Here is a 22,129-nt window from a genome sequence, read left to right on the forward strand (position 1 = left end):
GAACCAGGCGATTGAATACGTCTTAATTTATTTTATTTCTTTACAAATTAAAGATGCATTGAAAAAATAAACCAATGAGGAGAAGTGAGAGGCCCGGGCGTCCCGGGATGGGGGGCAGAGTCCAAAGGGGAGCCAGGCCCACCCACCTCCAGCTCAATGCCTGCTCTCGGACCGGGCCTCTTAAAAAGGTTCTGCTGTCCTTACGGGTCAGTGCCAGCAACCGCGGTGTGGAGCAGGCCAAAGGTCCTGCTCCACTGTCCATCGGGCCTCTCCAACTCCAGCCCCGGAGGTTGGGGAGGGAGAGGGGGAGGTGTACGGGGAGGCTGGGGCCGGGCAAGGCTGCGGGTCAGGGCCAGGAGGGTTGGCTCTGTGAGGTATTGCAAGTTGATGACCAGGCTCCCTACAGAACCATCCAGTGTGAGACATCCCCACGGCAAAGGGGCTCGATGACAGATCCTCAGCCCCCTCCGTTCACCATCTCGTCCAACTCCAAGAAGGGCCCCGGGGTCTCCACCCAGAGGGAACACCAGCATGGGGCCAACTCCTCCCCCCAGCCCCGCCTCCTGCCCCTCAGGGTCAGCTGCTCCCCTCAGGCCCTTGGGCCACCCCAGAAGCACTGGAGCCCCCCACCCCCAGCTCCTGTGCCCCCTACATTTCATCCCTAATATAGGAAGTCACTGAGAGGGCTGCACCAGCTAAAAGAATGAAGCCCCCAGCCCTCTCTTCTGTCCCGTGGGACCCCAGACCAACCCCCAAGAGGCCCACCATTCACTCCTTTGGCCCCCTCTTTTGATTAGAGGCTGGCCCAAATGGACACAGAGCATTCCCAGAGTTTGGGTGCCTCTGCACCCCCAACACTGAGTCACACACAGTGAACTGAGAAACTACATTCATTATGACAGGGTTAGCAGGAAAGAGGGGGATAGGAGTACCTGCCAGCAGCAGGACATAGTTGAGTGGTGAGACACTTGGACCCAGAGAGGGACTACCCTCCCCATCCCCTCCCCCACCCTCCTGAGACTGAGGGGATCTCTGCTTACGTGACTTATAATATATGCAACTGTCCAGATTTCCCTGCTGTCCTGGAGGACTTGTGGGGAGCTGGCGTGGAGCCCTCTGCCCTGTACCCACTTCCTCTAGCTCAGTAGCTGCCGGATCTCCTTGTGCATGTGACACAGAAAGTCTACATAAGATGCACCCCCATTCAGGCTCTTGTCCTCCACCAGGAAGTGCTTGAACAACATCTCCAATTTGTCCTCTTGCTTCACCACGATGAGCTGGTACAGAGCAGAGATTACATGGGAGGATGGTAGAAACAAACCAACCCAATGTCTCTCCTCCACCATGACTCCCCAGGATCATCCTTGGCCCCATAAGACCTTGGGAAGTGAATGACACAAGGGGAACTTGGGAAAAGACCAGTACCTTCATGTATCGGGATCTCTGTGCACGGAAGCTATCGATGAGGTCACGCACCCTTTTAGACAGTGGGTTCTCCAGGACTGGCAGGGCACTCTAAGGAACAAAGAATTCACAGTTTCCCCTATGGCCAAGTCACCATATCTCAGCCCTGTCCTCAATACAGACCCATGAAGCAAAGACAATGCCTCTCTAAATACCCGGTAAAGACCAAAAGATCCCATACAAGGGACCATGTCTCCGAAACTGCCTTTGCTCATTAACATCACCCCACAATTCTCTTTCCCCCTCCCAGATTCCCTGGAAGCCCAGCCCCTCACCAAGCCACTGTTAATCTGTGTAAAGGAAGGGACGCTGAAGAGGCTCTGGACAACACTTTGCTGCACACTGGCCCCAACCCAGAGGAAAAGGTTAAGCCCATTCTCCAGTAAGTACACATCTCCCTTGCTGAGGCGTTCCTCGGAGGCTCGGACAGCTGGTGGTTCTGCACTACTTTCCCCTGGAACCTTTGTCTGGATTGGGGAAGGGAAAGAGTATCAGATTGCCAGAACCAATAAAACCCTAAACAAGATAATGCCAACTTGGTCAGATTCTTTTCTCTCTCAGGCCAAGCTCTCGGCTTGTCATTGGTGTTGACCTTCTTCCCCTGCTCTTCCCCCAAGTTCACTTTCTTCCTAGCAGGAGCTCACACACCAACCCTCATCCTCACCAGCGGCAGGAGTCGAGGATAGAAGAAGACATTGGTTTCAGCCACATCCATGGAAGTGACCAATTGCCGGACATAGGCCCGGTCATCAGTGGTGACCTCGGCCCCCGGCTGCAGGACATCACTCTTCAGCACGCAATTCAGGTAAACAGGGAGAAGCTTCATGCACTCTGGAAGGATGAGCTGAGGGAGGAAGAGGAGGAAAACTGAGGCACTCTGGGCGAATTCCTCTCAAAACCAGCCCTGGCTTCCTCCCTTCTTTTCATCGCCTCTGCAGCACAACATAAGGTCCACTCCAACAACACATTTGCATCCACCCCTTGTTCCCAAACCTGTCCGGCAGAAGACGGGCTGGCGCAGTTCTTTCGGTAACAGGCCAAGATCTGAGCACATTGGCTGATGAGAGCATCACGTACTGTTTTCACAGGACTACTTAGTACCCCCCGGTATGCTGAGAGAGGAAAAATGCAAAATAAATCATTACAAGTCACCCTGCTATAAAAAGACACAAAAAGTAACAACTAACATTTACATAGTGGCTTAAAGTTTGCAAATGTGTTGCAAATATCTTGCTTCATCCTCACAACAACCCTAAGAAGGAGTGTAGCGATTCTTATCCCTTTTTTTTAAGGATAAAGAAATTGAGACAGGTTATTAGGGGGAGTGCCCATGGTACTCATCTCACATTCATCTCATCAAACCTAAATAGATCTCCGAGTCCTGTCCCCCACTAGTCCTTGCCTACTCAAGTGCCCATCTCTCACCAAACTTGGCCAGGTAGTTGATGAGTGTGTCAGTCTCACAATTCCGATACAAGTCAGCCAGCTGGGTGCAGCAGTTCAGTGACAGGTTGTGAATGCGGAGCCTCCGCTGCCCAGCACAGCTGGTGTAGAGCAGGGCACACTGGACAGAGATGATCAAGAGTCAAGTGGAACCTGCACCCTTTCTCACCCCCTACTCACCTCCTCCTCCCTCCTCTCTCTCTTCCCCTTCACACACAGCAGAATGATTTGGGAGGGTTGAGAAGTTAGTATGGACCCGTGATGTCATTGGCCTATGTAGGGAATCTAGCATCAGCAGCAATTCTTGGCCAAATGACTGTTAGGGTGGTATGCCCAGGGTCACAGAGCCACCATTAACACGAATGGAACTCCCAGGATGGCTCCTCACAGAGAGACTCACTGTCATTTCCTTGCGAGGTTTCATTTTCTAACCTGGATGAGGGCTCCACTATCTTCACTGAGGCGATCATCATGCTTGAATTCTACAGTCACCGTCTTGTCTCCATCCAGACCTGCCAACTCCACATCTGTCGTGTTGCTCATGTAGAAGGCCCCAAAGAAATCTGTAGCCCGGATACCTGAGACCACAAAGACAGGGCCAGGACAAAGGCCCCACATCACAGCAGCTCTGCAAACCTTACCTGAAACCTCCCTCCTTTATAGATTTCCTCCTGTCCCGGGACCAACCAGTGCTTGTCCGGACCCGCATCACAGCATCAAAGCCGACGTCCTTCTGTACATCCCGACGTAGGTCACTGAGGAAGCGCTCCTGGTCACTTTCCACCTGCAGTTTCCCAGGCCTCAAGTCATATCACTGACTATCCCTCCATCCACCCACCAGATACTTCCATGAACTATTCCTCCTGGGCCCCTCAAGCCCATAAGCTGTCTCTAGACACTGTCATCAACAGTCTAAGTAGGATGGAAACTCCCAACTCTGCCACCATCTTTGCTATTGGTTTAAGTGTTCACAATCCATACCTGGAAGCAAGCGTACTTGTAGATGGAGCCACCAGTATGGTGGGGTACTACCCCAAGGGTGGCTACATCTACATACTGGTTAGGAAAGAGAAACAGGTCCACACAGCAGCCCTGGGCCACACACTCCTTAGCCAGGGACTGATAGAAGCCTGTTTGTGGCTGGAAAAGAGTCTGGAAAAGGAGAGAAAGAGACAAAGTTACAATCAACAAATATTTTAATACTTACTGAGTATTATGTAAGATACAAAAAATGTATCATGTCTACAGGGAGCTACTATGAATCCCAGCTTATTTCTGAAGAAGGGTGGAAGGCTAATTGAGAAGCAGGGAACGTGTCAAGAAGTACACACTTGATAGGGATAAGGAATGGTCATCTAAGCCCTTGCCCCACCCCACCTTCTCCTTGTCAGTGTTAAGAAGCTTCCTGTCATCTCGGTTCTTCAGCTTCCCGGGGGCTTCTGCAATGGGTAGAGATGTATGGAACAAAAACAGCTTCCCTGGACACTCAGCAGCCTGTAGAGGAAGGAGAGCCATGAACTGCTACTAGGCAGATGCTTCTTTCTAGTAGCTAATATCTGAAGGGGCTAGTCACACCTGACATGCTCTATCCTAACCACCCCATTACAGTGCTGTGCCTACCTTCAGGGCCTCCATTCCAGCCTGAATCACAGGAGCAAAGACTGTCTCTGTCTCCCTCGTATCTGCAAACATTTCTGGAATCTGGTCCAGCAAACTGAAGGAGTACGAAAAGTCAGTCTTGAACGTTTCCTTCCATCATCTTCCTATCCATCTAGGGCCCAACCGTCAAACCTTCCAACTGCACACTGTACTCCCAATTACAATTTAATCCAGCACATGTTAGATGCAAGGCACTGTGTCAAGTAATGGGGATGTAAACAGAAAGTAACACAGGTCCTGCCCTCAGGAAACTTACCATCTATTAAGAAAATTAAGAAATGAATTCTATTAATTATAAGGACAGAATATGAGTACCAAAGAGAAATTGAAAGGACAATGAGAAATTTGAAAAGAGAAGTCTCAGCTTGTTGCAAGAAGGGGAGGAGAAGGCCCCAGAAGTGGCGAGTTACAGGAAACGAAAGTTTTTATGAGGTGTAGAGGTTCCTAGAGCAGGAGTATTGATTAGCTGGAACAGCCTCTATGTCACGGGTAGAAATGGAGGATGGAGCCAGATAATGAAAAGTTTTGAGAAGCAGGCCAAGTTCTTATTTTATTTAGGAGGCGAATGTTCAGAAGATTACTTAGGCAACAATGTGAAGGATGAAAGCAGAATCCCACCAGGGACCCTGGGAGCCAAACCCAAAGATCTCCATAGAAAGCTGCTGCCTACTCCCTTCCCTCTTTCAACCTCCATCCTAAGTTACTATGACCCCAACAGCTGGCCCAGGACCCCACCTGGTGATGACCGTCCGGGACTCACTGACGTTGACCAGGAAGCCATCCAGCAGCGGCACAAACATGTCAGCCACATCGGACACCACCATCATCTGGGGCTGGGCCAAAGAGCTCTTCACATTGTAGAAGTGCAGCACTTTGTTGTAAGTGACAAAGCCGACTCGGACAGCTGACTCCTCGGCCCCGCCCTCCCTGTAGGAGGGGACACTCCTCAGCAGATGCTCCCTTCCATCTACATGCCAGACACCCCATCATCCAGAAGGTTGTCAGGCTAGTGGTCACCTTAGCAACCTGGCTGTCCCATGACCCCGGAGGGAGAGGAAGAAATTAGGTCTCTCACCTAGGCAGGAAGTCCAAAAGCGATTTGAGCTCCTCACAGAGGAGCTTGACAAGGCCACTTCTCACAGCATTGTAGGAGACATCAATCATGAAGATGAAGGCAGGGGGGCGAGGGAACTTGTTGTTCTGAGGTAGAAAACAGCATGAGGAAAAGGAAAAATTATCAAGAGGGTGACAGAGGGGCAGGAGGACAAAACAGAAAAGAAGGAAGATGGACCCAAACAGAGGCAGCCTCTGACCTCACCTTGCAGTAATCCACGGTAGCCAGGAATTCATAAGAGCCCAGGGAAAGCTCAGGCCGGTCATAAAAGTCTACCCGTTTACCAGTGTGATCCAGGTGTTGGAAATACTGGGGAGGAACTGTTAAAGGGGATGACGGAATATTACAAAAAAAAAAAAAAATTTTGTCTACTTCCACGAATAAGAAAAGGGTAGCCTATACTGAAGCTCAGACTTCAAACTCTTAGCTTCACACTTCCATAAGTTCTCGTTTCCCCAATATCCTTCAATTGGAGCAATTAATGACTGCTATATCCCAAACATATCTCTCTGCCCCCCCCCCCCCCCCCCCCCCCCCCCCCCCCCCCCCCCCCCCCCCCCCCCCCCCCCCCCCCCCCCCCCCACCGCCCTCAAACATACACATACACACAGACTGACCTTCAGTAACACAGCTGCAAAAGCAGCACTGGAAGCGCCTCCCACCTTCAATAAACTGCATAAAGGGGCACATGTAGGCTTTGCAACGATTGCAGCGCACAGGGCCTGATTCCCCATGATCCACCACATATGGAGGAGCCTAGAGAAGAGAGGGGAGGAGCTGAGACACGGGGAAACTAGGGTGGGTCAGGCATCAGGACAAGGAAAAGGAATGACGACTTGGGGATGGGGGAAGGCAGAGATGGAAGAAGGGAAAAAGGGAAGGGAGCAATGGTCACAGGAAATATGTCCCTCAAAGTATAAATACTGTAATCTCCCCCATCCCTAAATATGCTCATCCCATTTAGTTGACGGCTGTAACAAACCAAGAAGGAAATTCCCAGCTTCTTTTGGAAACTTTTACTTCAGATCCTGTTTTCATTCCTCACGCTCAGAGCTGAAGATTCCTTGTCCTCTATACTCAACTCCTCCTAAATATGTGAGATTCCTGCCTTCCTCTGAAGTATCTATAATTTTTGCCCTCCACCATTCCTAAGTATCAGTGACTCCTGTTGTTCCCTTAGGTTGATGAACACGAGCAGGTGAGAATCCTCCAGCCAAGTACCTAACTATCTCCTAAGATGTGAGCAGAGACATTAAGTAACACAGAAATGGAAAGTAGGGGTCTAAACCTTCAGCCAAACTCAGTATAACCCTTCCAAAACCAGATGGGTCAGGATAGGAATAATCATCAATTTAAGGTCACACTCAACCAGCCCTCCCCTCCACTCCCCATTCCCAGAGCTGTCTTTGAGGTCTCTGGGACACATGTGCTGTGGATCCTCCCACAAGCGTCTTATTTAAGGTGGCTGCTTAATTATTAGCCAAGTAGTCTATTTGTTAAGGGACTGGGTAACAAGAGAAGGATCTAGGCAGAAGAGAAATATTGTTTTCCCCTGCCCCATTCAAGTGTGGAAGATGACAAAGGGGGAAATGGAACTGGTTACTCAAAGCCCACCCCTTTTACTCAAACTGTCTTTTGTCAGGCTGGAACCTCCAAATCCCCCTACCCTGTCTTATCACTATTGATTCTTTCTAAACAAAGGCCTCAGAATGATAAACACTGAGGCCTTTGGGCTACATATGCTTACAGCTAAAATGCCATCACTATCCCTACTTTGGGGGGGGGAGGGGGGGGGGGAGTAAGCAGCATGCTGGAGTCAAGAAAAACTCAAGCTCAAATTATGCCTAAGACACAAACTGTGCAACTTTTCTGAGCCATTTCCTTAACTGTAAAATGGGATTAATAAAAATAGAACTACTGTATCAAACAAAATTCTACGTAAAGCACTATGCAAAATTTAAAGCACTCAATAAACACTGACTCTTCTGACTACCATTTACTCCCACCTCCTTATTTCCTAACCCCACTGTCCAGGATACTCACCTCCTCAGGGGGCAGCCTGGCCAGTGGCTTGATGACAGCTGCCAGGGGCACCTGAGCCTGCTTGGCCATGTCAGATGTGCAAGGGATATTATATGATGTACACCGGATATATCGGGGACTTGCATTCCCTGCAAAAAAAAAGTAGAGAACCAGACTTAGATCAGTTTTTCTTACATTCCTATGTACAGACATAAAACCAGTACCAAAGTGGGCCTTGTTGCTTGCCATTAAGGACTATGTCTTAATTAAACATGTCTAAAACATATTCTCAAGCTCCAGACCATGAAGTCTACCTCCATCCAATTTATGAAGGTCCCTCAGGGATGAGCAATAAAAGTGATGGTGCCTTGCTCACCTTGGTCTTTCACTACAAAGTTGGTGGTCACCAGGGGTGGGACTTGGCCTCGTGCTCCAGTGACAAATGGCTCTGAACCCCGGTTATTCCTGTCATCTTCAATGACCTGGATCTGTAGGAATGAGGGCAATGAGGTAAATGTAAAAAGGAAGAAATCAGGCAACAGAAAACAAGAAATGGAAGAGAATGGAGTTGTACAACACACTCTGATGATTTACCAAGTAATATACTTACACATCCCCAACCTTCTCAATTTAGGTCCCTCTCCAGTGAGATACCAACAAATGGTTACAAACCCAATCCTCACCCTTACAATCCCCACTCTCAAGCCAGCAGCATTCCAAGTGGGCAAAACTAGGGGATGGAGGAGGGATATGTCAGATGATTGATGAGCTCGGCAATGAAATCTCAAGCCCCACATATTCCACCCTGCCCAACCTCTTTGGATAATTCTAGGGTAATCTAAACACGGACCCTTAGGGCAGATCAGATTCCCTCTACCCAAAATGACTTCCCTTTCTTTCCCATGAGTTACATTCAGAATCAGAAGAAAAACAAGAGGTGAAAACAAATCTATCTAAAATGAGCCCACACTCAATGGAATGGGCAAATAGGATAAATGGTGAGGTGGGGAGGGGAAGAAATGCTACCTTTCTCTCAAAAGGAGCACTAAAGATGAGCATAGGAAAGATGCTACATCTTGCTACTCAATTATAATCCTAAAATTCTCCCCTTAATCCTTAGTGTAGAAAAGATAACATTATTTTAGGCCAGTTTCTCTTTATCCTACAAAAATGCTGAAGGGAGAAGGAAAAAAATTTGATGGGCCAGTTATGATATCCATGAGCACCATGGTCATTTTCAGTCACCCCAATAAGGGACAAATGACGTCAACAGTAAGGGAGAAGAGGACCTGCTTCCGATTCCCCCATCTCATATTCCACAATCTTCCATAGCAGAAAGAGGGTAGAAGTCAACATTATTCATGAGTACATGAGGAAGAGGTCCAGAACCTGCTACACCATCCCTCAAACCCAAGCTGGCAGGTCCTCTTCTAGACAGTTCAGTCCCTAAGCTACATCCTGAAGCCCCATAGATCAGTGCCCCTAAAGAGATTTGGATTCACCACAATGGGTAAGCTAGCATCAAAATGGGGAAGAACTGACCCCTACTCTCACCAAATCTTAACCATAATGCCTCACCAGAAGCTAGGAGGAGGGATTAATCAGGTGAGGCAAGTAGAATGGCTGCTTACTTCTATCATTAGCTTACTAGAAACTTCACCTCCATTGTTCATTGCTACTGTTCCCAGCCCTATACTTTCTTTGCAACATAGTAAGCAGAGAAATGCATGCTGTTCCTGCCAGTGGGGAGATGGGTGGGTTGAAGGATGAAAGGAACTGGGGAAAGGGTGAACACAGTCAATGAAGTGAAGTTGAAGTCACGGCATGCACAGGTGGCACCAACACTGAGAAGACACGCACTCCCCACCCCCGGACTTACTGGGCTAGGAATGGCATCAGGGTCTATTCTGTGCCTGGTTTTCTGCTGAGGAGGCAGCTCATTGAGTTGCTTTTAGTTTGTTTTAATAATAAAGGCAGCAAAAAGACACACGGAGAGAAACAAAAGAACAAGCAGATGTTACTTCTCTCAGCCCTGATGGAGTTAGACACATACATCTGGAGCTCAGAAAACATCGTGAAACCACGTTCCCTCTAGGTGTGGAAGCCCCTATGTCCCTGGCCGCTCAGCTCAAAGGCTCTGGTGGTTCAGTGTGATATAGGAAGACAAGGCACAGGGCACAGACAGATGCCAAGCAAGGAGAATATGGGGAAGATCTGGGCAGTGACACTCCACGGAGGAAAAAGGATGTTCCCACTTGACCAGTCACAGAGCAGGTAGCCACCTAGGAGACCCACTCATCATCTCACTGAAAGGGTATGACCTCAAATCAGCTGGCCTTCTTTTGCTCCAAAAGAGCTCCAATTACTTGAGAAAAGCTTTGCTCACTCTACCCCTCAGCCAGGCAGGCTGCCATCACAGTAGTGGCTCCTCCCCAGGGACCTTCCCCACAGAGAGTAGGAAGAGAACACAATGAAATATGATAACTTGAAAGTATTAGTGAGTGAGCAACACACCAAATACTGTGACTGGAATGGTCAGGAAGCTGATTCAAGAGAGAGCAGCCCCCTGGCATCTAGCCTAATTCTTAGTGGTTCTGAAGTCTCTAACCACCTTCAGGGACAAAATTCATTCTTTCTGAAACATAGTAGATCTGCTGTAGGCTTTTCAATTCATACGCCCATAATGAACATGGAAAAAAATCCTCCTTCCCTTAGTATCAATGAAACTGGAATGTTCCAAGGAAGAGATTCGATCTAAAGAGGAAAAATGGTCTCAGCCCATGCTCCGAAGATGAGGTGATCAGTTCCCAAGAGTTTCAAGGTATATCCATTGTGACATACCTCACTAAAATTGGCCATAGCTCCACAAAGTCTGGAGGATCATATGTCCTGCCCTAACACAATATTCCTCCCTCCTCCCCTTACTGCAAATGATAACAATCAAAATTTACTCTAAACTTTGCACCAAAAAAGAAAGATGATGAGAGAAAAGGGCTGGGGCATGTTGCTTAAGATTTGTTTCCATTCTCTAACTTAGCATGAACATAACACACGCACACATATACACTCACACGTGTGTTCATTACTCCTGGCACACAGATGCACAAACAGGCATAGTCACAAGACAGTATACCTACAGGACTGGGAATAGAGTCAGGATCCAAGCGCTTAGGAGGAGGTGGCTGAGGAGGCCCAGGCTGACCGGCAAAGTTGGGTGCTGCAGAGTAAGATCCCCCATAATTGGGTTGAGGGCCTCTAGCTGGTCCAAAGGAGCCTGCAAGGCAAAGGTACAAGGATTAAAACCCCCATGTTTCTCCCTAACCTCTCTCACAAAGCCTAAGACATTCCACAAACACAAGAGATAAATATTAATGTTCAATGATACAGCTCACTCACCACCAAATTGGAAAAAATCAAATGTAAAGTATGTAAAGAACACTAATTAATCTTGGAGTCACAAGTTGCTTAATAGCTGTGTGACCCCAGGAAAAGTCCCTTAACTCCCCTAAGCCTCAGTTTCCCCATGTTACATGGAGTTGATACTTGCACTACCTCCTACCTTCAAGGGTTGGGAAAGAAAAAGCACTTTGTCTCCAAGTGTTCTATCAATGCAATCATCATAATAATTATCATAAACTCCTGGGAAGGAAAACTGCTGATGACCTCTATCCCATACAAAAAACACTAGTCAAACAAATGATACTTAAAATCATGGCATGTAGAACTCCCAGCTTCAAAAAAGTTAACCTGGGAAAGACTCACCGTTCTGTTGTAGCTGATAGCCTGGTTGGGAGGAGTGCATAGGAGGTGGTGGTGGTCCTGGGGGACCAGGCAATGGGGGTTGAGCTTGTGGGGAAGGTGAAGATGCATGGTTAGTCTGGCTCACTTGGGGCCCTCCAAAGCTCTGTACAGGCATAGGTGGTCCAGCAATTGAAGGAGGCCTAGGAGCCCCTGCTGCTGAGGGTGGGAAGCTAGAAGCCTGAAGAGGGACAGAGCGCTGTGGAGTTTGGGCACCAGAATGAGCCTGGGCTAGGCTAGTGGGTGGAGCCAGGTTCTGAGGGTAAGAACCATAGAGACTGGAGCCTGGAAAATTTCCTGAGGCTGAAGCCATTGATGTAGGTGGTGGGCCTGAAGAACAGAAGAGGATAAGTTATTACCATATTTTACAAGTTGTTTATCCATCCACCCAACAGAGGTAACTATAATTCTCCCATTTTTTGATACCAAGAAGTACAGGGAAGCAGAGTTAGGATATCATCACAGAACCTTATAGTTTTTATCAGTCATAACTATCAAAGACTCTGAAAACAAAACTCTCAACAGAAAAGTATTTGGCAGTGCCCAGTAGTGCCACATAAAAAGCTGGTGTGGTTTAATAATGCAATTGTTACTAAAGACACAAGATTACCTGCTTTGCCACTGCACCCTTAAAGATGTTGTGCCGTATCATTCAACTTGCAAACTGAAAACCTCTACATAAAGTGTCTCATCCATTAGAGGAACTCCTACTTTTCTACTTATACCCCCAAGGTTTATATGCTTTAGACATAGTAAAAACTTAATAAATGTTCTTTTCTCCATTCCTTGGAGGATGGGCCACTCACCATAGCCTAACCCTGAAGGAGGAGGAGCAGCAGCCGGGGCACTAATCTGCATTCCTGCCATCTGAGTGGTCACCTGTGAGCTTGTTGGGAGAGAGCCATAGGGCTGAAATGTAGCAGGCTGGTTCACCAGAGGGGCCACTGGGGCCGGCACAAATGGCTGAGACACAGGAGGCCTGAGGAGAGAGAGAATAGAGGTAATAATAAGATCTAGAAACCTTGGCAAACTTGACAAGAATCAATACCCTTAAACTATCTTACAGCCTTCTTTTCCCTAGCCTGGGTTCTGCCAAGACTTCATTTCATATCTACACACAAATGGTACAAATTCTTGATGCCCAAAATATAAATTTCTTCAAGTGATCATCAATGTAGTAGATTTTTCACTGCATAGATTGTCATTAAGAGATGCAATGTGCTCCTGACTCCCCCTTTGCCCCCCAAAATATTACCATACTGCCAAACTGGAAATGAAGCTCCAAACTGAATTAGGCTGATTCTTAGACAAAAGTTTCTTTCAAGAATATCACTGAGACAACATTAAAAGCCTTTTCACCTAAGACCCACCAAAGACTATACTCTAATGTCAAAGCCTTCAAGAATCCAAAATCATCTCCTCACTACAATGAGATGTTGGGTTAGAAATTTATGTGACACATCATCAGTATTATACGACAATCACTTCTGATGAACGTGACTCTTTCCAACAATGAGATGATTGATGCCAGTTCCAATGATCTTGTAAAAAGAGTCATCTACCCCCAGAGAGAGGACTGTAGGTACTGAATGTGGATCACAACATAACATTCTCACTCTTTTTATTGTTGTTCACTTGCATTTTCTTACTCATTTACTTTTTTTTTTTTTGAGATCTGATTCCTCTTGTGCAACAAGAAAATTCTATGAATATATTTATACATATTGGATTTAACATATATTTTAACATGTTTAACATATATTGAATTGCTTGCCGTCTAGGAAAGAGGGTGGGAGGAAGAAGGAGAAAATCTGAAACACAAGGCTATGCAAAAGGGTCAATGTTGTCAAATTATCAGTGTATATGTTTTGAAAAGAAAAAGCTTTATTTAAAAAAAAAAAGGAAAGAAATTTATGTGACAATACTATGAACCAGCTTTTTGGTGGTTCCAATGGTATACTAGTTACATGAATACAATCTGAGGCTTCTTCCCAAAATACAGATGTGAGCCATAAAGAAAACAAACTTAGAAAGTTCATCTTAGACTGGGACACTGCACAAGAGGCAATACTTTTGAATGTCAGGTGACTGAGAAGAAGGAAGCTAAAAAACTTCTCAGTTCCTTCTAAATGAATTCTTTATGGTGTGGTTTCATTATTTACTTTCAAGTATTTGCATTTTCCTAATTTCAGACATCGAGGCAGCTAGGTTACTGAGTGGATAGAGTTCTGGGTCTGGAGTAAAGAAGACCTGAGTTCAAATTGAGCAGTAAACACTTATTGGCTGTGTGACTCTGGACAAGTCACTAAATCTCAGTTTGCCTTTCTTAATCCATTGGAAAAGAAAACAGCAAACCATTCCAAAATCTTGGCCAAGAAAGCTCCAAGGTCAGCACTGACATTAGGAGCCACAGGTCACAAAGCACTGGACACGATTCACCAACAAAAACCATCAGACATATCCATTTGGTTCAGAAACATTATTCAAATATTAGCACCAAGTGACATTTCAAATTATACAAGCTGACAAACTCATTACAAATTGTAAAAAACATGCATCTACATTGCTGGTAGAACTAAAAATTAGCACAATCTTTTTATACAAAATCTAGAAGTTAAAACAAGAATCAAATAATACCATTATTGGGAACACTCAGAATGTTATCATAAAGTAAAATAAAAAAAGATATCCAATAGGTAAGGAGGCATTTATTTAAAAATGACTTTTCATAAATGCAAATATAATGAACAATCTAAATACTCTGCATTAGGTGAATGAACTATGCTATATCTGTGAAATGAAATAGAATCTCAGTGTGCTACAATGGCATTACAGCAATACACTGAGGATCTATGATTTCAGTGCTGAACCAATACAGATTTCACCCCATCTAAAATCTAGAAAACAGGTCTTAGAGAGCTACCTTAGGATCAAAGAAGCTGTGACCAGATCATGACCACATAGCCAAAAAAGAAACTCTGAACTGAAGCATCATGTTGCCATTAAACAAGACTAAAGAAATCTGGAAAGGTTTGTATAAAGTGACATCATCAAGTAACGAAAGTAGAAACAAGAGAGAAAAGTATATACATGAAGATGAATCTTAGAAGATCATAGGTTAAAAGGCTTTTAAAGGCCATTTATGTTAATGTTAACCTTCTGTTTCACGAATGAAAACGCTGAGGTCCCCTGAGGCTAATTTACTGGGCTAAATTCTGTTAAGTACTAAGTGGGAGAGCCTAAAATTGAGAAAGACAAACAGAAATAAGATATTATGGACATAGTGTATGAATTAAATAATATGTGTTTAATTGATTTTGTTGTTTGAAAGTAAAATCAAAGTCATTTTTAAAGGAGCCTGGCTAAAGCTATCAACTCCCTTGGAAAGAAGCCTAGACAGACTTGCCATCCCAAACTATGGAAAGGTAGACTACATTACCACGTAGACTTTGCCCCCTCACCTCCTTAATTTGTAATCTACAATTAACGATATTCATATATAAGTCTTACTTTTTTAGAACTTAGTCACGTACTGTTCTATTCCTCTTAATTAGTATCTTCCCCACTACACTGTGGACAAGATTATATTTTGTACTCTCTGGTACCTAGCTCATGAAGCACATAGTAGGTACTCAATGGATGTTTGCTTCTTCAGCCTCCCTTGACTTAGCAAGGATAATTAAGAGCTCATTGCATTCTTATCAAACATATTTCATAACTCCAAGAAGATAAACGTCACCTGTCACAGCTAATAAAGCTAACAAAGCTTTCGGCTAACAAAGGTCAGAAATTTTCCCAGGCTATTTTCCTTACTTTCTTTTATCTCAATATATAAATCAAAATTCTGGGGCCCCCGTCTTCTCTTTCCTTAAAGAGCCCTAATGGAAAAAGGCCATAAAGGAAAAGCAGCTCCTGAAGACTCTACGCACTGCTCTGCCAAAAAATCTGCCTGGTTTCTCATCCAGGTCTTCTTGCTACATCCGTCAAGTTATATCCTAGTCTTCATTTTTTCTGTCTCTGCGAGATAGAGGGGCTGCTCTTCTATGCTTGGAGACAGGGCTGGCGTGATCCGGCCAACCCTACATAGAGCCTAGTGACAGGAGCAAATTGAATGGATCTCAAAGTCCCTTCCTATTCTTTCCTAGGAATAGACTCAATAAGGCCAGTAATGTTAATGGCTAAATGGTGTCTAGATAAGAAAAAATCCAGTGGCAGAAAGCCTAGAGCTCAAGGGAGAGAATGTGAAATAGTATCCTAACTAAGCAGCCAATATACCAATAATAGTGGAAAACTAGGGAAAGGAAATGAGAGAAATAAAAAAGATGAGAAGGGAAATAGGTTGACAAAGGGCAGAAAAGGAAAGAAGAGAGATAAGAGGAAAGAGAGGAGGAAGAAACGAGAAAAGGAAGGAAATCCATGTGTGCCATTGCCTTCTTTCACAAAGCCTAAATGTGATCTAACCAAAAGTGACACCAATACTTACCTCTGCATCTGAACAGTGGAGCTGGGCCCATTCTGCACATCTCCTTGGCCAAACTGGCCGTATGCAGACTGGCCACTAGGAGCTCTGGCTGTAGTAGAGGCTGGGGGTGTTCCCGAGGAAGGTGGTGCTCTTGGCACACCTGGGAGGAATGGACAGAAACTCGGTGATTACAAAAAGGTCTCCTTGTTTTCCCATCTTGGGCCAGAGATTCAAAATAGAGATCAGAGAGCTCAGCTACCCACTGCCCGTTCCCGCTGCCTCACAGTGAAAATGACAACCCGATTGTCACTTCTAGCCATGGCAGCCCTCCTTGTCCTGAAAGGCCAAACAGAAAGCGCCCCTTCCCTCTATCAGTGTCACTGATTGAGTCTTCTACTAGACACAAAACCTTTCTGAGATCTTCTTATCAAATTTGCTGACAAACCCTGTGAATTCTACCTTCTCAACATCTCAACTTCAACAGAAGTCCCCTCAAAGCTAGGCAATAATCTTCTCTGGTTTGTCAAGCTGCATCAATTATCTTCCCTAGTCCACTACCAATCATCTTCCTAAAGCATAGATCCTCCTCCCAGTCCCCAACTCAGAAACTTCAGTGCCTCCCTATATATCCCAGGATCAAACAGAAATCTGGCCCCTTCCAACCTTTCAGATTTTCTCACATTTTACTCCATGTACTCTATAATCCAATGACACTAGCCTCTTTGCTATACCTTGTGCACGTCACTCCATATCTCTCAGCTACATGCCTTTTTATTTGCTGTCTCCCACGTGCCTAAAATTCTATCCTTGCTCATCTCTGCTCTTTCTTTTCTGACTCCCTTCAAGTGCTAGTTCAAATCCCACCTTCGGCAAGAGGCCTTTTTCAACTCTTTCCCCTTACCTCCACATGCTAATACTTTCCTGAGATAACCTTGAGTTTACTGAGCAACTTTCTTGTATGTACATAGATGTTTGCAGGTTGTTTTCACCATTAAAATATGAGCTCCACAGTAATGAACTGAACCAGCTACGCCCAGAGAAAGAACTCTGGGTGATGACTAAAAACCATTACATTGAATTCCCAATCCCTATATTTATGCCCACCTGCATTTTTGATTTCCTTCACAAGCTAAATGTACAATATTTCAGAGTCTGATTCTTTTCGTACAGCAAAATAACGGTTTGGTCATGTATACTTATTGTGTATCTAATTTATATTTTAATATATTTAACATCTACTGGTCATCCTGCCATCTGGGGGAGGGGATGGGGGGGTAAGAGGTGAAAAATTGCAACAAGAGGTTTGGCAATTGTTAATGCTGTAAAGTTACTCATACATATAACCTGTAAATAAAAGGCTATTAAATAAATTTAAAAAAAAATATGAGCTCCATATAAGGACAGCATCTGTTTTGTCTTTCTTTTCTTCCCAGGGCTTAGCACAGTCTAACATATACTAAGCACTTAAATGCTGAATGACTTGATTCTTACACACCTCCTATTTAGTATAGTCTTGCCCTTTCACAGCCCAAATATTAACATATTCTAGAAAAAAGCATCTAAACTAAGGATTAGCAATTTACGATATGTCATAAAGGAACAGATAAGTTTTACAAGGACATGACACAGAACTTAGCTACGAAGGTATTTCATGACAGAGCAGGTGAGGGTAGGGAAGCCACCTGTCACCTACTCACACTGGATCCCTGATAAACTTAGATGTCAGAAGTCCTTAGTTGTCATAAGTGTTTCCCTAGCAGAATTCAGACAAGTCTCCATCAACAGCTTATTTCTATCCTTATCCGATCTTCAGGCTCCTCTCCCAAATGATGCCATTCGTGACCCCATGGTAACATAATGTAACGGAAAGAATGCTTGTTTAGGAGTTAAAAGAGCCAGATTGTAACTTCAACTCCACACTTACTATGAGACTGAATAAATTGCTTAATTTCTCTGGGTCTCTGTTTCCTAATCTGTCAAATGAAGAGTTTGAACTAATGAACTCTTCAGATCTCTTCCAGAGCTCAATCTATGATCCTACATATTCATTTCTATTCTTAAGGGATGAAATAACCTCCTCTCTATACCCATAAGAGGTTCTGTGGGCACCTTGATCCTCCAATTCCCCCTTTTCCCATAAAGAAACTCCATTATCCATTTTTTCTATGCCACTTCTGTTCTGTTTTCACAGAATCACAGAATTTGAGTTGATAGGGACATTGGAAATCATGTAGTCTTGATTTAATCTGCTCAAATGATAAACACTCACTGAAATTAAAATGACTTGCCTAAGGTGAGATATAACTTTTTTATAACCGGAGCTAGAAGTGAAACTTTTCTAAATCTAGGTCAGAATACTCTTCCACAAATCTAGCCCAATTTCTTTTGTTTTGTCCTTAGTAGAAGCACCACCACCAGAAGCAACAAGACAAACCTGACTTTACAGAAGCATCATGACATATTTAAGAGTACTGACTTAGAAATCAAGACCTGAGTGCTATTTACTAGCTCTGAGAACAAATCATTTACAACACTTTAAGCTTCATTTTTCTCATCTGGAAAACAGGGATACTTATGTTACCTACTTCAGAGTTGTGAGGAAAGCACTTTGTAAACTTCAAAATACTATATAAATTGTCCTTAAAAAGTCTGTGAAAATGCTTTGCGAAGTACAAAGTGTTGTACAAATGTAAGGTATCGATACCTATGAATCATGGCAAAGTTCCCAATTTGTTCCTGTTTCACAGATTGCCCATGAGATGATGCCAAACTCCAGTCTGATACGGCAGGAGTTATGATGCCTAAGGTGGACTCTGTCATGATCAAAGTCTCGAACCAGAATAGAGTAGGGACATGTTACAAATCTAAGAATTTTTTTTTTTTTACCTCAAGTCAATTTCAACATTATCAATTTTGAATTCTAATACTTTGTTTTCATTCGTCACATTCCTTACCGAAGTCCTCAGTGGTCTCTTACTCTACACCTGTAAAGTCACCACCATGACAAACACTGAGTTGGGCACACATCAAAGATGTACTTTCTTCTTCTCTGAGTAACTTGAAATAAGGCACAGAATCCCATTTACTCATACAATCTTAGTACCATCCTTCCTAAAGGAGTACAAACCTTACAATGAATTTCATTGTGACAAGCCCTCCAAACACAGAGGTGCTTGAAGTAAGACTGTGACAGAAGTAAATGATCTCAGCAGAAATCTATAAAAGGCCAAAAAGTCAGACTACATGTAAAAACTCTATCCCTTCTATTGAACAGCCAGTTCCTTAATTCCTTCATTCTAATCAGTCCTGAAAAGCCATATCCAAGTTCAGGAACCCTCAAGGTAGATAGACCAAAACAGGACACAGAACAAGGCTCCTGCCATCCAGAAGCTTAAAAAGCACTTATCCCTTCAAAGGTGACTAGGTGGCCATTTCCCTTTTCCATCTAGTCCTTGCCAGTAGGACCTGACAGGCTGTAGTCCAATAGAACTAGAACACCACCTCAAGGTGGTATCTAGAAGCAATGAATTATCAATGGATACAATGTGGAAGCTACACACCCATTAAATGTCACAAAGGTGAATCAGAACCATAAACAGGAAAAGACCACACTCAGTCCACTAGACCCTAAGTGGTAATAACATAAAGTAGTTACACCACAGTCCCTCTTCAGGACACTGCCACAACCTCTTCATAACCTGAGTTACAAGTAATCAAACACCTACCTGTCGGAGGCAGTTGCTGATAGCCTGGCACTGGACCGTTGTAAGCTCCATAAGGACTAGGAGGGATAATGGGTCCTGGTTGCCCACCATAGCTGGACTGATATCCCGTGTAGCCAGGCTGAGGTTGTCCATAGGGCACCCCAGGGGGAGCTGGCTGATTGACATTCATCTTGAGTGCATCCCCAACCTGGCCTCACCTGCAGGGCAGGAGAAAAAGAAAGGAAATAGGGAAGGCTCAGAAACTAGCTTTCCAAAGTTGCAACATATCATATGATAACTCCGCCCAAAGAAGTGCTGAGAGTAGCCAGAAGTCTGTTCTTGAGCAAAGTCCCCTGTGAGTTTCTGCTCCCAGTAAAGATTTGGTTGGAGCCTCTGATCCTGTAGGTAGTTTCCCCGGAACAGAACCACCACCCCAATTTCCACGCTATCTCTATTTCTCCAGTCTGGCTCACCCAGTGCCTCCAGATTCTGGGAGAAAGCTTCTCTCCACAACACAACCCAAGTCAATCCCCTCTCTCCCCCACGCCAGGTTACAGGGCTGTCTCGGCATTCCCCGCGCCCAGCCCACGAAGAGAAAGGGGAGCCACCGCTCCCAGGATGGGACAGGCCAATCAAACGAGGGGCTCTGGGCTGGCTGGCCGACAGCGGCATCTCTCGGGGCAATCCCACCTCCAACCCTTCGCTCCCCGTTTCGGGGGCTGACCGACAGCATCCTCGGGCGCGGCCGCCTCGCTGGGGGCTGTCAACAGAGCCGGAAACCCAACGGCAGCAGGGGCCCGGGGGCATGGGGGGGCGACAACGCCCCCCCTCCAGCCTCACCCCAGCCTCCGCTGCAGAGTAAGGGGCAGAATCCTGAGGGGGCGGGGCGGGCTCCCCTTGACCCCGACGGCGGGGGAGGGGGGAGCGGCCCGGGGGAGGTTGACAAAGTACTTGGAAGACCCAAGCAGCCGGCCCCCGGGCCGGGGCCAAAAGTTGAAAGGGTGGACAGGCAGGCCGATGGGATCACCTCTTCCGGGCAAAGAGGACTCGGGGCTGGGTAATCCCCGCACTGCAGATCCGGGGGTAGAGAGGAGGCAGGCAGGAGGCCGGCCAGTGCTGGGAGAAGGTGAAGGCCGCCGTAATGGGGGTCCCGGCCCAGTCCACTCCCGCCCGGCCGCAGCCCCGCCCCCGGGCTCCTCCCTTTCCCCGGCCGCACAGGGCTCGCCCAGGAAGGACCCCCAGGACGTCTAGTCTATATCGTCACTTCCCAGCCTCCCCTCAGGCCTCCTGTCCTCGACCTCTCCCCCTTCTCGAGGGCCTCACCCGGCTACGGCTCCAGCGCCTAACCCGGCTGCGCTCCCGGTGTCGCGATTCTCAGGCCCCACTTCCGGTTCCGAGCCGGCCGTCGTGTCGCCGCCGGAAGTGCCTCCCCCGCGCACGGAGGCCTCGGCCTCCGCGGCTGCCACGTCCTCACTAGGACGAGACGTACAGGCCCGGATGTTGCGCGTGCGCGGAGGCAGCCGCTGCCGCCTCCCTGTCATGGCGGCGGCCGCGGCAGAGGAACCTTGGCTGTTTCTGACGTGTTTCCGCCCCTTGCGAAGATGTTATGTCAGGGCCGTGACATCCCGCCCCTTCCCCTAGGACTGCCCCTTCAACTCCCTCCCCCTCTTCAAGTCTAAACTTCGATGGCGTTAGATCCGGCAGCTGATACGGACTTCCTCAGCGCTCCTGTGACGTGCTCCTGACCTCTCATCCCAAGCCGGGGGGTGACACCGACGCCAAGGACGTTAACTTGGAGGCCCAGACCCAACCGGCTGCGGAGGCTGCGTGCTCTCCTTTGCAGAGCCCCCTGCTGGCTGCTTGTATGCGGGCAGAAACGCATGTTGGAAGTAGAATGGAAGCGCTTAGAGGACAGGCCCCCTCTTCCGCCGGCATCCCTAGGGCCTAGTGGGTTTTACAAGCCTGGTTAATTAAAGAGCCTTTCCCTCGGGGGATTCCAATCAGAAATGACTGTACCTGGCTGTGACCCTGAAGAATTCGCAGATTGGGGGGATAGGAGGAGGAGGAGGAGGAGGAAGATGAGGAGGAGGAGGAAGGGGAGGAAGATGAAGATGAGGACGACGAAGACGTCGATAATAAGGGAAAAAATAGAAAATGCTAACTATAGACTGCAAAGATTTAACTCCTCTCAAATACCTAACAAAACATAACACGTTGGCTATAATCATACATCAGAGAAATAGGCTTTTTCATGAAATGACCGCCAAAATCCCTCAAAAAATGTTTGCAAACCAGAGGAAAAGTGTACTGGAACCGGGAGCGTTATCACAAGCCAAACTATTGTTCACTGGTGCTAAGACGTGATGCATAACAACTTAAGAACAAGCCTTCAATAGCTGTTAGGGGCACCAAGAACTCATAATCTCCAAATTACACGGAACAAAAAGCTTTCAAATACAGAGC

General features: G+C 46.1%; 1 protein-coding gene across 4 annotated transcripts; it reads right to left on the bottom strand.

The window, feature by feature from the left end:
- Nucleotides 1–16: 16 nt before the first annotated feature.
- Nucleotides 17–21,155, bottom strand: SEC24C (SEC24 homolog C, COPII coat complex component). Of its 4 annotated transcripts, none has more exons than XM_031956488.1 (24): nt 20,990–21,155; nt 19,688–19,884; nt 15,984–16,122; nt 12,307–12,479; nt 11,465–11,830; nt 10,840–10,976; nt 9,582–9,650; nt 8,079–8,190; nt 7,724–7,851; nt 6,298–6,436; nt 5,885–6,000; nt 5,642–5,766; nt 5,302–5,493; nt 4,528–4,621; nt 4,285–4,401; nt 3,889–4,059; nt 3,595–3,691; nt 3,340–3,485; nt 2,890–3,028; nt 2,458–2,576; nt 2,129–2,308; nt 1,740–1,931; nt 1,426–1,515; nt 17–1,277 (listed from the first exon to the last, which is right to left on the bottom strand). In XM_031956488.1, the coding sequence occupies exons 2-24, from the start codon at nt 19,854–19,856 to the stop codon at nt 1,137–1,139; spliced, it is 3,351 nt and encodes a 1,116-aa protein (XP_031812348.1). In that variant the 5' UTR covers nt 19,857–19,884; nt 20,990–21,155; the 3' UTR covers nt 17–1,136. The 4 variants fall into 4 exon arrangements, with proteins under 4 accessions (XP_031812348.1, XP_031812349.1, XP_031812350.1 ...); XM_031956489.1 differs by lacking the exon at nt 20,990–21,155 and adding an exon at nt 20,694–20,834; XM_031956490.1 differs by lacking the exon at nt 20,990–21,155 and adding an exon at nt 20,357–20,507.
- Nucleotides 21,156–22,129: the final 974 nt, after the last annotated feature.

The sequence above is a fragment of the Sarcophilus harrisii genome, chromosome 2, assembly GCF_902635505.1.
Source record: "Sarcophilus harrisii chromosome 2, mSarHar1.11, whole genome shotgun sequence".
NCBI classification, from domain to species: domain Eukaryota; kingdom Metazoa; phylum Chordata; class Mammalia; order Dasyuromorphia; family Dasyuridae; genus Sarcophilus; species Sarcophilus harrisii.

Bases quoted from the DNA above. Each gene is read 5' to 3' on its own strand.
- SEC24C (XM_031956488.1), bottom strand. From the start codon at position 19,856: ATGAATGTCAATCAGCCAGCTCCCCCTGGGGTGCCCTATGGACAACCT. The intron at 5,494-5,641 runs GTGAGAGACCTA...CCCCTCCTACAG, and splicing joins CTTTTGGACTTCCTGCCTAG to GGAGGGCGGGGCCGAGGAGT. The intron at 4,060-4,284 runs GTGGGGTGGGGC...CTCCTTTTCCAG, and splicing joins TTAACACTGACAAGGAGAAG to ACTCTTTTCCAGCCACAAAC.